Source organism: Orycteropus afer, unplaced genomic scaffold (assembly GCF_000298275.1).
Source record: "Orycteropus afer afer isolate SDZICR_OR568_19922 unplaced genomic scaffold, OryAfe1.0 scaffold00018, whole genome shotgun sequence".
NCBI lineage: Eukaryota > Metazoa > Chordata > Mammalia > Tubulidentata > Orycteropodidae > Orycteropus > Orycteropus afer.
The window spans coordinates 7,278,429-7,292,792 of NW_006921605.1; the positions used below are offsets into that span (position 1 = coordinate 7,278,429).

Here is a 14,364-nt window from a genome sequence, read left to right on the forward strand (position 1 = left end):
GCTAGGTCTGGAGGTGGGAGGTTTGGGGCAGACCCTGTTGCTTCAACAGTCCTCAGACCCAGCTCCCCCTCCTTGTGGACTCAGTCCTGGCCAGTGACTCTAGGCTCAACTGGCCAACAGGAAGTGGAACCGCCAGCTGACAGGCTAGGGAAGAGCAAGGGGCTTATTAGCTCAGCCCAGCTGGACAGTTCAGTCCTCAGGCATCCACGGGGAAAGGTGGTATAAGCTACTCCCCGACTCTTCCCTAGTTTTATTTTTTCTGTATCGAGCTCATCTACCCTGCCAGTCCCCCCACCCCCAGTCTTCAAGTGAGTTTCACTGGGGACTGATCAGGAGTCAATTTCATGACTGAAAGAGTAAATCTGAGTTTCCCAGAGGCCAGCTGCTGCAGCCCTGGGAAGACCAGGGCTCACTCTGGAACTGTACCTTACAATAAGCTCTAGACATTCAGATTACTTATGAGGGTCCCTCTTCCTAGTGAGGTCACTGCTTCGGGGCAAACCCTTGTACTGGAGATATCAACTCTGCTGCCCTTGTTTTGCTGCATGTTAAATAAAACTATGTCCCCTATTTGGAATCTTCTGCAGGTACCACCCACCCTGGGGAAAAAGGGCAGGTGCCCCCTATCTAAGGACTAGGTAGGATGTGCTGTTGTTGTTGTTGTTATGTGCCGTCGAGTCGGCCCCGACTCATAGCGACCCCTCCTTGGGTTTCCGAGGCAGTATCACTACGGAAGTAGGATTGCCCAACCTTCCTTCCGAGGAGTGGCTGGTGGGTTTGAACTGCCAGCCGTCTGGTTAGCAGGCAAGTGTCTTAGCCAATATGCTACCAGAGCTCCCAGGATGTGCTAGACTTGCCCAATTTTAATTGACCTGGGGCCATTCTCCTCCCACACCCACATGCTTGGTTCCTAGCCCTCCTTTTTAAAAGGACATCTAGTGATTTATCAAGTGTTACACAAGATTCTGCAATATGGCCAGATTTCACAAGCATGGGCAGGCCCCCTGGGCGTTCATTTCAAATCGGAAGCAGAAGGGCCCAATGCTCGCCATTCTGGGGGTGTCTAAGGAGATGAGAAGATGGTCCTATTTTCACTTGGCTTCAGGGTGGATACAGACAAAACCTCTCTGACTGCACCCTAAGAACTCGCCTTGTATTTGCAAAAGAACATTTAATTCTTTTAAAAACATATCTGCTCCACAGAGCCACACACTGGGGCAGCTGCCTCTGGCCTCAGGAGCCTTCCAAAGAGCCTTCTTTGATAATTGCCCGAGCGAGATTTCGTGCAAGCGCCAATCTCAGCATCTCCACCTTTGTGGTCTCTATGTCGTCATCCTAGAAGCAAAGTGCCAGTGTGAGGCCCCACCAGGAAGTACTTAATGCTGAGGTAGGTTCTGTCTACTCCAGAGCTGGACAGGGAAGAAGGCATTTCTGCATTCAGCAGTAACTTCCAACAAGTTCTCAACACACGAGACAAACTCAGTTGCCATTGATCCCGACTCACAGCAAACCCCTTTGGGTTTCCAAGGCAGTAATCTTCACAGAAGTAGATTGCCGAATCTTCCTTGCACGGAGTGGCTGGTGTATTTGAACTGCCAACCTTATGGTTAGCAGTCAAATGCCTTGGGTACTACACCACCAGAGCTCCTTAATATAAGAGACAGCAGTATTCAAAGGGCCATTGCAAATGAGGACTCCGATCTTCAGCAAAGAGAAGGGTAGAGGCCAGAATGCTGGCAATACCTATTTTCTCCTAAAAAGTTAGTGCATTGTGGTTACAGGCTAAGAGATGCTCAAGAGGCACGTGGAGTTTTGAGGGGCTGGTTGGTGTTGCTGGGCATACAGGGAGCGTCTCCCATGTCGTGTGGGGTCAGTGGGCTTCTCACCTGGGGCCCCTGGCCGTCGGGCTCACCACGTCCCGGCCCTCCCATGGTCAAGTCTTCCAGACACCTCATCAGCTCATAGGTTTGCTCTGCTGAAAAAATCACCTGGGGGCGAGTGGTGGATGTGGGGTGGCCCGAACTCCGCGTGCTCCTCCTGTGGGCTCCGCAGGAAGCCCTGGAGGGCAGAGTGGCCCCCGGCCCCCGCCCAGCCCTTCTGCCCAGGCCCTGGCTGAGCGCTGTCGGTAGTCAGCTGCCTCAGCTCAAATGGGGTCATTTCCTGGAGAACACACTGATACGGCCTACAGAAACGCAGAGACGGAACGGTGGACACAACCGTTACCTGTTTCTGTTCCAGAAGGGGCAGGGCGTCTGTCAGCAGAGTCATCCAGAAAGAGCGGGGGGCAATCTGCGAGGTCATCAGCGACAGCAGAAGAGAAGCGCCAGCAACGAAGCGCTTCTCCCCATACAGTCGGTGGAACTCGCGGTACTTTCCTGTTGGGAGAAGAGCCGAGGTCACCTCCATGTGCCCCAGAATGGCCCCCAGGTGACACCTACCAGTCACCCTTGCCCCACAGAGAGAACAGGCACCCTCCAGAGCAGGGAGATTCCCCTGGAGCCGTCTGCAAGCCCATGAACCAATGAGATGCAGACCACACAGGCTCCACACACAATGAAAGGCCCCAAAGGCAGATCTGGAAACTGCAGGCATTAAACTGAGCCCTGGGTTATATGCAAACAGCCATCTGCAGGCTGTGCTGATGGAAGCCACATGGAGACGGAGGGAAGGCTCTTCCTTACAGTGGGAGGGCAACTAGAACGGAAGGAAGGACGGGAGTGAGAAAACCCCCAGGACTTGCGAAGGCTGCCAGTGAGAGTCTGATGAAGCCAGGACTTGAAAACAATCTTAGCGTTTCATCACAAGTCATTACATCCACAGGAAAAACCACCCTCACAGAGGAGAAACCTGGGGGCTCCGCTTTGACCAGCGATCAAAGGCAGCATCACCAACAACGGACACCCAGCACTGAGAGGGAGCCAGTGTCACTTCAGTGGCACATACAAGGGACCTGAACAGAATCACAAGGAGACACCAGACAAGCCCCAAATGAAGACATTTACAAAACAGCTGGCCTGATGCTGCTGAAATGTCAAGAAACACCGAGAAAGGCAGACATGACAACTAAACGCAATTAGTGATCTAGAATGGATCCTGAATGGGGGCAAACAGATGTAAAAGACGTGACGGGGACAAATGATGTGATTGGAAGATGGACTGTGGATTGGCTCAGTGCACTGTGTTAAGTCTCCCGAGTGTGACAATTGCAATGTGCTTATGTGAGAGTATATCCTTGTTCTTAGGAAATGCACATGAAGGATCAATGCAAAGGGGGAACAATGTCTCCAACCTATTCTCAGACAGTTTCAATAAAAATGTTTGGCTGTTGGGAAAAGAAAAATACATGATGCAAAACAAGTCGGTCATCAATGTGGGCAAAGCCCGATGGGAGCTATTATCCATACGCTGGTTTTCTGTAGCTTTTCTGTATGTCTGAAATTACTGGAAAACAAAATTTAACCAGAAAACAGGCTTGCAGAGTCTGGCATGCAGGGTTCTAATGGTTTGGAGTTCGGGGCTTAACAGGAATTAACAGTAGAGAAGTCCGGTAGGATCCCTCCAATCTTCCCAAGTGTCCATTTGTGCCCATGGTCCAGGGTGTGGAGCCCAAAACAACTCACCCAGGAATGTCAGTCGATCACTGAGCATCATGGCTGGCCCCAGGTTGTCAATGAGATCCAAATCAGAGAAGCAGCCTCGCTCACAGTAATCCCTGAGGAACCTATGGAGCCCGGGCCGAGTGAGAGGAGAGCCACAGGTGCAGGCCCCCAGCCCCTGGCCCGGTGAACCCACCTGTCTGACACGAGCGTGGCAAAGGCGGCATCTTTGGCTCGGATGCTCCAGGAGAGGGCAGAGCCCAGGCGATTGTTGCGGACAGCTTTCATGGCCAAGATCTTACAAACGCTGCGAACTTCACCAGGGAAGAGGACAGGTGAGCCCTCTCACCCTACAAAGCTCTCCATTCCTAAACCTGCTGGGACTGGAGCAGGTCTTCCACGGCCTCACCACGACCCAGGCCCCCCGTGCTCCACACATGGCTCGGTGGCCAAACCGGAACCCAGGTTTGTTAACTGTCTTACTCTGCCAACAGCACAGCCACAGGACTGGCTTCCTGAGTAGACGTCACTCCAGGGGTGGTGAAGTCACTTGTTTTGTCATTTGGGTCTGAAAGCCACCTGCTTCCAGAGTGGCCTCTGAAGGGCAGTACCTGGGGGTTTTCTCATCCACCAGTAAGGGGACAGAGGGGGCGACCTGCTCACCCCCATCTCGGCCTGGGCTCTTCCTGAGCCCTCAGCACAGCCTCTCCACCGAATCAGGACAGGCACCCTCGGCGCTGGCCCCAGACCTGACCTCAGCGTGAGTACGACAGAACACAGAAGTGGCTCAGAACCTGTTCTGAAAGGCAGCTAACCTGGTTTCTTCCAGGTCCCAGGGAACACCTAGCCCCTGCGTCCCTCCCCAAGAAGTGTCCTGTGTCTCGTTTCCCTCTCAGCACCCATTTCGTGGCAGGAGGCGGTCCCGCCTACAGCAGAGGGCATGCTGGGAACAAGACCAGCTCACCCTGTTCAGTCATCTGCCGCTGCTCACATATCCGCAGCACCTTCAGCGCTTTCTGCTCCGTGTTGAGAGGGATCCGCTCAACGTGCAGCTCCAAGGAGACTCGGCCCAGCTCAGGGCAGTGATCAAAGTAATCCACCCCCAGCTGCCACAGGCTGCAAAGGTTGAAAACAGGCCTGAAGGGGCTAGCAAGCCCAGGGGCCAGCTTTGGGGACTGGCACCAGAGGCTCCTCCTCCCCCAGCCCCTCTGCAGCCTTCAGGGGACTCTGGGAGAGGACGCAGTCCAAGCTCCAGGAGCACCCAAGTGCTAAAGAGTGCCCTAGTCCCACTCCGCCCCACCCCACACCTGCCCATGACGAACCAACAGGTCCCACACCACCTGTGATGAGCAAACAGGCCGGAGGCATATTCCAGCAGGAGGAACTCTCTCATGTTGGAGCCGAAACTGGAATGAAACATAACTGAGACTGCGACCACCGCGGCTCCTCCCAGGGCTCCTCCCAAGCCCAGCCCTCGAGGATCCGGGTGGCGGGGAGAGCCTGGTGGGCCCCTGCCCACTTACTAGAGGTTGTGAGACTGGAGCAGTTTGCAGTGATCCAGCAGGTCAGTCAGATGGGCCACGAACCACCAGTTGCTCAGGGCGATGCTGTGGGTCAGACACAAGGCAAGAAGGCAGTAGGGAAGGGACCCCACACGCAATGAGGGAGCGGGTGGTTGAGAAACAGCACGACCTCAGCCGCCCAGGACACCTGCTTTGACCCAGGCTTCTTGTTGACATCTATGGCAAAACGGCCGGAGAAGCCTGCAAGGAGGCTGCAGGTCCTCCGGGGCTCAGGCTACACAGAAATGCTACCCAGACACAGAACCAAAGGCACTACAGCTCTGCAAGTCTCCCCAAGACAAGAACGGCCTGCACAGCGGGAAGGCAGTGGCCCCTGGAGGCGGATAACCAAGTGCTTGCTAGGCCGGTGCAGGCTCCGAGAGGCCAAAGGAATCTCAACCACAGAGCTTCATCTTCACACACGTATTAGAACCAAGGGCACGGGACCAGGGCAGGGGCTATCTGAAGGATGGCGGAGGTGTAACAGTGACCTCTGCTGAAATCTGGGGAAACCCTGTGGAGCCGGACCAGCTGCTGTGAGGGCAAGAACCTCGAGGCAACCAGTGTCTTCCCTGCATGAGAGGCCCCGGGCTGGGCCTGCTGTCCCCCTCTCCCCACCCCTGTGCCCTGCCTGTGGGTAGCCCTGCTGTAACTTCAGCCCCTCCCCCCACGACCAGCCAGACGCTGGTGGCCGAGCACCTGCCCTTCTGCCGATAGGGCGCACACTGCTGCACCCGGCTGGGCTGGAGAACTGGTCAGAAGAACTAGGCAAAACGTGAAACTGGCCCCCTTGGTTTTTGAAAGGAGACCTGTTTCCTTTGAGTTCAAGAATTCTCAAGGACTTTAAGGATTCCAGGACTGCTTGCCAGATCCATGCTTCCTTTTGCCAGACAGCAAGGAACTGGCCCCTCTTCAGAGGAAGCAGAAACCAGAGGGAAGATTCCTGCTGTCAGGGGTATCAGGAGAAAGCACGCCTGAACGGGCCAGGAGGCAAACAGGCCCCCCGTGGGGGCTGATGAACCAGGGCCCCCACAGGCCGCTCTGCTCTGCTGCGTGACACACTGTCGTCCTGTCCTTGCAGGTGGGGCGCGGTCGACATGGGCTGATCAGGCCCCACTGAGAAACCTCCCTCCTGGCGCCCTTGGCAATGATGCCCTTCCTTCACCTTTAACAGGGCAGGTCCACGAGCCCAGTGAACATCACACCCACACAGCACAGCGTCCCCTCACATTAGCCCACGGGTCCAACCCCAGAGATGGGCTCCTGCCAGCCCCTCAGGAGCCACACTGGGGTCTGACTGATACAACCCATGAGAACCAAGTGCTCACAGAACCCAAAGGCCAGTCCGTCACCATCCGGGGGCACAGGTGCGACATGCTGCTCTGTCCCAGGAGGCAGTTCTGGCCTTTTTTTAATTTCCTGGGATGGGGTCTTAAGATTTGCTTTTCTACCTCCTTCAGAAAAGGACAGAGGTAGCTCCCTGATCAGAAATATCCAAGCCCCAAGAGCCACAACTGATGGAAATCCCTCAGAGCCTGTCCTGCCAAAGAGGGCAGAACGTGCCTCACTTGCACATCACCCCCAGTCTCTCACTAGCCAGAGTGACGCCACTTCCTGGGGGCCTCGGGAATGTGACTCCTCCCTGGCTTGGCTCCAGTTTTCTTTCCGTGAAAACCACAGGACGACGTTTCTGCTCACAGTTCCTCCTCCTGCTCATTCTGCTCAAGTTCCTAAAAATCCAGAGGTGCCTCACAGGAAGCTTTGGTGGAAATAGCCGCCGTTAACAGACAGTGTATTTTGGAATACTGACTACTTAGAACTACAGGCGGAGACACTGGCAAAACCAGGCACTGAGGTATTGCTTTGCACGTTACTCTCACTGACTCCTTCACACGCTCTCACCAGCCATTCAGTACTTAACAGGCCCGTGAAAAGAATACTGACACAAAACTCAATTTTCTTCCCTCAAACTAGCGTCCTTTTCTCAAACGTCTGGCTTTTGGGGGCCTGATCAGGAAAAGCAGGTAGCACAGGGGAGCCAGATCTATTGAAAAAGACACAGTTGAGGTTGGTGAGATGCCACATGGGCAAGGCCACCTGATGCTCAAGGCAACACTCCCTGCTCAGGGCAGCCCTCAGTGACACACGCACTTCTGCAGGCTGCACAGAGGAGTGACATCCTGCCCACAATGTGTGGACGTTTCCAGGAAGCTGCACTTTGGATTCATTTTGTTTGACACTCCCTTTCCTGCCTGTGGCTTTAGAACTTCCCAGGTTCAGTGCAATGATGGGCTTCCTTCTGGAGAGGGGCTGGAGCAGAGTGCCTGCTCTGGAAATAGCCCTAACGAGCCCCATGACTCACAAGTGAGTGACTGCTGGCAGGTGGTATCCCCTAAGGTGCCTGTGTGTCCATCAGCTTCCAAGAAACAGGCCTGCTTGCTTTTTCTAGATTTTTAAAACCACGTCATTTCCTGCAAAGTGATTTTAAACAAACATTCTTGACACCTCTTTATAAATACTGTAGCCCTCCAGCCTCAGGAAGGTCCTCGCTTGTTCAGAGAGGAGCCATCATCTGCCTCCACCTGGCTGGGCAAAGGGGCAGGTCTGTGGCAAGAAGGAGCATGGGGAAAGGGGTCCTACCTGCACTCCTTGATCACCTGATGGATGTCAAACTCAAAGGCTGCCATCAAGATGTTGTCCAGGGGTTCTGGGCTGCTCTCCCCTCCCAGAAACAGGTCCAGGCTGGACTGTGGAAAGGTGATGACCCACTCAGTCCCCAGGATGGAAGCAGAGACTCCAGGGGGGAGGCAGGGCTGCTGTGTAGGAACCCTGGAGAAGGGTGATGGTCCTTCAAAAAGGGCCCAAGGAAAGCCCCTACCTATTCCCACCACCCACGGAAAACCACCGACGGGGACCAGGTCTCCAGGAGCCACCCCTCGTGGAGCTCGGACTCACTTGGGCATAGATGTGCAGCTCGGTGGGCTTTACTGTGGGGTGGGAGTACAGCAGCCGAGTCACCAAGAAATGGTACCAGTTGTTCAGCAGCTCCCTCTGCTCCAACAAGGCCTCTTCATCTCCCAGCATGATCTGAGGGGAGAGTCTGCCCCTGAGCACTAGGGCGACGGACGCGTAGCTCCGTGCTCATCTCGGGGCGTCTCCTCTGTCAGTTCCTCCTCCCTCCTTCAGACTGGCCAACGGCAGATCTCAGCGCGAATACCAGTCTGAGAGCTGTCTTCCCAGCAGGGCTGACGGAGCGCGCCATCCCGGGAGGACAGTTCTGCCACAGCTGTGCTGACCACGGCTGCGGGACAGCCAGCCTGCACGCTTGGCCCCAGCCCAGGCTGCACCCACAGACCTTACAGAGCGCACCCAGGCGGGGGCTGGAGGCGAACGTGCCGTCCTGTAGGTGTCGCTCACACTCCTCGTGCCAGTGCTGCCACCTGAGCTCCAGCTCCGTCAGAGTCTGCGTGTTGCCAGGCTACGGGGAGACAGGCTGTGCACATCAGGCCACATGGCCCTTGGTGCTCCCCAGGGACCCTGCTCCCAGGACCACTTACACTAAGAATGGGCATTGTCCTCATCAGGTCCCCCAGGGCTCTGCACATGCCCGCTGAGGCAGGGCTGGCATCAGCCTCCTTGGACAGCATCTGTCGGGCCTCATCCAGCCGGCCCTGCAGCACCAAGATGGTCACCTGGGAAGACACAAAGACCATGTGCACTCGTGGGGGCAGGCTGGTCCCTGTGAGCCACACAGGGCTTCCCACCCCTCAGACAGACTCAGCCCCCACCCCCAGTGAAGTCTTCACAGCCCCTCCTCCTCAGAGCTACCGGGAGGGGCTCTAGAGCATCACGCTCCTTGCAGGGACCACGGTCCTCTGTCCCCATGGAGCAGAAGAAGGGACCTAAGCATATCCACAGCCACAGACTCAAAGAGCCGGGCAGCCCGACAGGCTCTGCAGGTAACCCCAGCCCGCCCGAGCACCTAGGGACGACAGACTCCCGGCCTACACGTGGCCCTCACCAAGTTCCAGAAGCTCTCATGCTTGCTTGGATTCTCACTGCCCAGAACATCTGCTGACAAACCGTCCACCTCGCACACATGCAGACGGACCCAGTCAAGGAGGTGGAGGAGGAGGGGGCCGGCTGCCAAGGAGAGACACTCATGACACACCCAGCCTCAGCTGCGTTGGCAGCAAATCCCACTCCCACATCACTGACGGACACCAAGGCAGACGCACCAGCAGTGGTTCATCCCTCATCGGTGAGCACACGCAGGGCCCTGAATCAAGGACTGGACTAGGAAAGGGCTAACTACTACTGAACAGTCCCTTGGCAAGGCGGCCCCAGGCCCCAGACCCCACGCTCCCAAAGCCAGATACCTCATTACCATGTAATACGTGATGGCTATTTAAGTGATGGCCAGGTAGTAGGCACACCACGATACCAAAACAGTGACAGCCCTCCCTCTCTGACCAATACTCCTTTGTTTTAATGGCACACTGTACCATCTTACACTTGCAGTGGGTCAGGAATCTGAGCCATGCTAATGACTACACTGAAGTTGTTCAAGGCTTCAGCAGGAGTATCAATCAAATGTCATGGCTGCACAGAGTGAGCATCCACCTACGAACAGCAGCAAATAAGTCACTTGAAGGCAGGCAGAGACGCCCACGACACTTCCAGAGAGCCCGCTGAAGCCCAGCTGCTGATCCGTGACAACACTGATCCGAGCAGACAGAGTGCATGCAAGGGTCTCCCCACACCCATCACCAGCCACAGGATTCTCAAAGCCACTTTGCCTCCGACAGCCGAACCCCTCCTCATATCCCTAAAACATTAACCTTGACCATGCACAACAGAACAGTGCCCACCTCTTCCACACACTAGTTGAATGTTTATTCCCTCAATGCTTTTCTGAGGGGGTTGGCATAACATTTTAGGCTTCCAGAAGGCACTCTGTTTCTTTTTGCAGAATCTGACCTAACTCAAGGCTTTTTGGGGTGTTTAGTAATGCTTTCCAATGGTTATGGTGATGAAAATCACTGGAAAGAAGGTTGTACCCACCCAAATACCCATCACAGTACACAGGAGAGACAAAGAGAGAAGAGCAGAGGGTGCCTGGACGTTGTGACAGGACTGTTCCATGCTCACCTGGGGCGACTTCAATAAAAAGAATCTCACAGAGATTCCAAATGAGCTCCATGGCAGACAAGATGGAGACCTACGGAGTATGGGAGACAAGGTTTTCGTTGGAAAACATCCCTCAGAGCCAAGAACAGAGGGCTCTGAGCCCGTGACAGCTGTTCAGCAATCCAGCACTTACAGCTCTAGCAGGCTTCCCATGGGCAGCGAGGGAGGGAATTTCAGATGGTGGAATGCAGACTCACATTTTCTTATTTTAATGACTGTGGTTTTAATTTAAGGCACATTAGAAAAATCTAATGTAACATACCCATTATGGTTTAGAAAGAGGCCTCATTTTAGTAACATGGAAGAGAGAATTTTTAGAAAAATATTTAGTAAATAATATAAACTTGTGGATACAGCAAAAAGCATGAAGTTGGTACTCAAAGGACTGAGGTTCAGGAAAGTCTATGAAAAACAAAGTCCACTACAAGATCTCAAAATACAGATGTGGACCCTGCCCTGAGCAACAGGGAGCTCCCCTCTGCCACCACCCTTCCACCTAGACACCGGCACACCTTAGTCTCTGGGGGGACATAAATGCCCGACTGACTCCACAGACAGCGTATCTGTCCCAATTCACTACTGCGTTTGAAAAATATCTTTTACCAAATAAACAGTTTGTAAGTGATCTTCCAGCCCCAGGTCCAGTGTAATGCTTGCAGCTCAGTAAACTGCCGATTGCACATAGCTGACAAGACTAAGTGGTGGTTCCAAGAGCACCATAGTGCTTAGGGAGAACTGCATCACGACAGGACATTTAGGGATTACATTTCCCATAAGAACTGAAAACTCCTATGTAAGTCTTCGCCAAACATGTCTTTGTCCTGTAAGGAACGTGCCAGGCCTTCAACTGAAAGGGCATCAGGAAGATAGAGACAATCCCTACCCCAAGGAACTGTGTACGTGAGAAGGGACTTCTGCCAATAGAGGCGACTGCAAAGATGCCCACGTGGGTGTGAGGACCAAGAGGTAGTACCGCCCATACAAGAAATGTGCCCCACGCCCCCTTACCTGGCTGCTGAACTGGCGGCCACTGGCTGGGTCCTTAGCAGCAACTAACAAAACAGAACATTTCAAGTGAGTGATGGAACTTCTCGTTTTGTTGTTAGAATTTCATAGTCCCATGCTGTATGGCTTCTTGTGCCTCTCTTCCTTTTAATGATCACCTGTCTTCACCATAGGGTAGTTTTTTTTTAACATTTCATATCCTTTGTTGAAGGAAGAAGATTGGGCAATGTACTTCCATAGTGATACTGCCTCAGAAACCCAATGAGGGTTGCTATGAGTCGGATCCGACTTGATGGCAATGAGTTTGGTTTTTTTTATATCCTTTGCTGTAGATCAGTGATTCCTAAACTAGTCAAGTTACAAGCAGCAACCTTGAAGCTGTGGGATGCAGCATCACGTTCTAGTAGACGCTCCCAGACATCCAGGAATCACGTGGTGTCTGTGGTTATGACAACTGAGAATGCAAGACCTGAAGATCCTTGATTTGGCCCTTTAACCTCATACCTTTCAACCAATTGATTCAATGTGTTCTAACTTGAAAAATTACTCAAGATGAATGCCAAACAATTAAAGATTGTACAAATGGGAAGGAATCATTGGGTTGTGCAAACAGTTAACATACTTAGCTGCTAACCAAAAGATTGGAGGTTTGAGTCCACCCGGGGCCACCTCGGGTGAAAGGCCTGGCCACTGAAAACCCTCGGAGTACAGCTCTCCTCTGACACAAACACGGCTGCCACGAATCCAAATCAACTTGATGGCAACTATTTTTTTTTCCTTTAAAGCGAAAGTATGAGTTTTGGATTGGAATATCAGATTAATCTTATGATATTTACAGCCACATACTTCCACAAAAAAGAACTTCAAATACTGATTTCACATGTAAGAACTAAAAGGATATGGATTATATAATTTATCCAAATATAAATTTTCAAACAAATTTTTTGTCTGCTTTTTTAAGTTTTTATTGTGATTTGGGTGAAAGTTTACAGAGCAAATTGATTTTCCATACAGCAGTTCACACACATTTAGTTTCATGACACGCCTACAATTCCTCACAATGTAACAGCTCTTTTCTCATTTCCTCTCCATACTTACACCTTCCCTGGGTCCTTCACTCCCATCCCCCGCAGCTATTTCTCTGTGCGAACACTGCCCTTCTGTTCTCCCACAATTTATGCTATAAGGAGTGTATCTACCTGATGGAAATGTTCACTCCATATGCCTGTCTGTTGTTTGGCTGGAAGTCACAGGAGTGAGTCCAGTTCCAGACCTGAAGGATAACTAGGGGTCACAGTCTTGGAGGTGTCACCAGGCTCTATCAGACCAGCAAACCTGGTCTTTTTTTTTTTTTCACGATTTTGAGTTTTGTTGCACATCGTTCTCCCACGCTATCTAGGATCTCCCGCACTGATTCCTTTCTGAGTGGTTGACAGTAGTAGCTGGGCACCATCTAGTTCTTCTGGTCTCATGGTCATATAGGCTGAGGATCACATGGTCTACTAGTCCCATGGACTAATTGTTAAACGCAAATGTTATCTGCAAACGTATAACACACATGCAACAAATCCTTACTTGCCGCCTGGTGCATTTCCTCCATGCATGCTCTTATGACTGATCGGTAGTTTTTGCTAACTCGAACCAATCTGCAAAACATTGAAAAGACATACAAGGTGAACCTGGAGCATCTTATGGTGCCAGAAAGTTAGCAAGCAGATGAAAAAAGATAGGTACTTGCTGAAAGAATCAGGAGCCAACTTGAGGAGCTCCAAATGGCCAAAGTTGGAACAATGTGATCAACAAAATCACTAAAATATGGTATAAGCCACAGAATGAAATAAATATCCATGAATCCATATTGACCGAGATTGGCAACTGCTTACATACATAAAAGGGGAGGTGGGACAGCTCTTCCCTGAAGTAGAATTCCAATTAACAAATGTAGAAGGGAAGTCACCCCACACTAACACGACCATAGTTACTACCGTGGATGAGATCCACAGGTGGACACCAAAACCAGTGGGTAAAAATTTGAGGAGAAACAAGATTTACACAGTCTCAAAATATTTATCCCAAGATACTAACTACAAAAGGAAAAGTGGTGACATCAGAGCGAAAATCCAGCAGAAACCACCTTAGCCAAGTGGTCAGAGTCAACATCACCAGTAACAAAACCTGCCCATCATGAACCCCATGGGACACTGCACTCAGGACACACTGAGTGTTTCGGTCTCTTGCCTAAGGCCTTGAAAGCAATTCTTCAAAGACAAAATGAAACTGTCCTTTTTATGTTCATTTCCAAATCTCCCAACAGTGGACCCTTACTCAGTGATTCTCAAGTGCTTATCTGACTTTTCCTCTTCCTTGGAAGGTAAGCGAGGAGGACTATAAACAAGACAGCTTATCAAGCCAGCAGGCAATCAATGGCCACCCCCATATCCCTATGGACACTTCCATTCCTGAGGCCACAAACTAGACCCAGGGTTTCTTGTTTCTCCAGGCAACTTGTCCATCGTGTGAAAGGACAAGGAGGCATTTCATCTGGCTTTTCACAATGTAGCTATAAATTCCGGAACTATCAGCAGCCTACTTACTGAGCTTTTCTGGATTTGCCAGTCAATTCTTCTTCAATTCTTTGGAGGCCCACAAAGATCCCATGGGATTCATTGAAAAGTTTTCTCAAAATCTGAGAATAAACATCCACATCCTTCCGGATGATATAGATAAAGGGGCAGCCTGGAACTACTTCTGATTTTTCTGAAACAAAATAGGCAGAAACTTTAACATTTATTACTATCAGTCTCTGAAAAGCAACACACTCTGAACACTGTAATTATCTAATTACAAAAGCTTTGGCCAAAATTAGCAATTGATTTCATTAAATATATATATAGGAGCTCTGGTAGCATAGTGGCTAAGGCACTTGATTGCTAACCAGAAGGCCGGCGGTTCAAACCCACCAGCCACTCCTCGGAAGGAAGGTTGGGCAATCCTACTTCCGTAGTGATACT

The 14,364-nt window shown here is 51.7% G+C and overlaps 1 protein-coding gene across 1 annotated transcript in view; it reads right to left on the reverse strand.

The window, feature by feature from the left end:
* Positions 1 to 1,233: 1,233 nt before the first annotated feature.
* Positions 1,234 to 14,364, reverse strand: part of NUP85 (nucleoporin 85) — a 21,069-nt gene continuing 7,938 nt past the window's right edge. Inside the window, exons 3-19 of the mRNA XM_007959659.2 lie at positions 13,948 to 14,110; positions 12,929 to 12,999; positions 11,357 to 11,400; positions 10,310 to 10,379; positions 9,180 to 9,301; positions 8,716 to 8,850; positions 8,514 to 8,636; positions 8,114 to 8,245; positions 7,799 to 7,905; positions 5,120 to 5,203; positions 4,937 to 5,002; positions 4,561 to 4,712; positions 3,793 to 3,910; positions 3,621 to 3,721; positions 2,224 to 2,375; positions 1,887 to 1,988; positions 1,234 to 1,335 (exon numbers count right to left, since the gene is read on the reverse strand). Of these exons, the coding sequence (XP_007957850.1) occupies positions 1,234 to 1,335; positions 1,887 to 1,988; positions 2,224 to 2,375; positions 3,621 to 3,721; positions 3,793 to 3,910; positions 4,561 to 4,712; positions 4,937 to 5,002; positions 5,120 to 5,203; positions 7,799 to 7,905; positions 8,114 to 8,245; positions 8,514 to 8,636; positions 8,716 to 8,850; positions 9,180 to 9,301; positions 10,310 to 10,379; positions 11,357 to 11,400; positions 12,929 to 12,999; positions 13,948 to 14,110 (1,844 nt within the window). The remainder of the gene's footprint in view (positions 1,336 to 1,886; positions 1,989 to 2,223; positions 2,376 to 3,620; positions 3,722 to 3,792; positions 3,911 to 4,560; positions 4,713 to 4,936; positions 5,003 to 5,119; positions 5,204 to 7,798; positions 7,906 to 8,113; positions 8,246 to 8,513; positions 8,637 to 8,715; positions 8,851 to 9,179; positions 9,302 to 10,309; positions 10,380 to 11,356; positions 11,401 to 12,928; positions 13,000 to 13,947; positions 14,111 to 14,364) is intronic.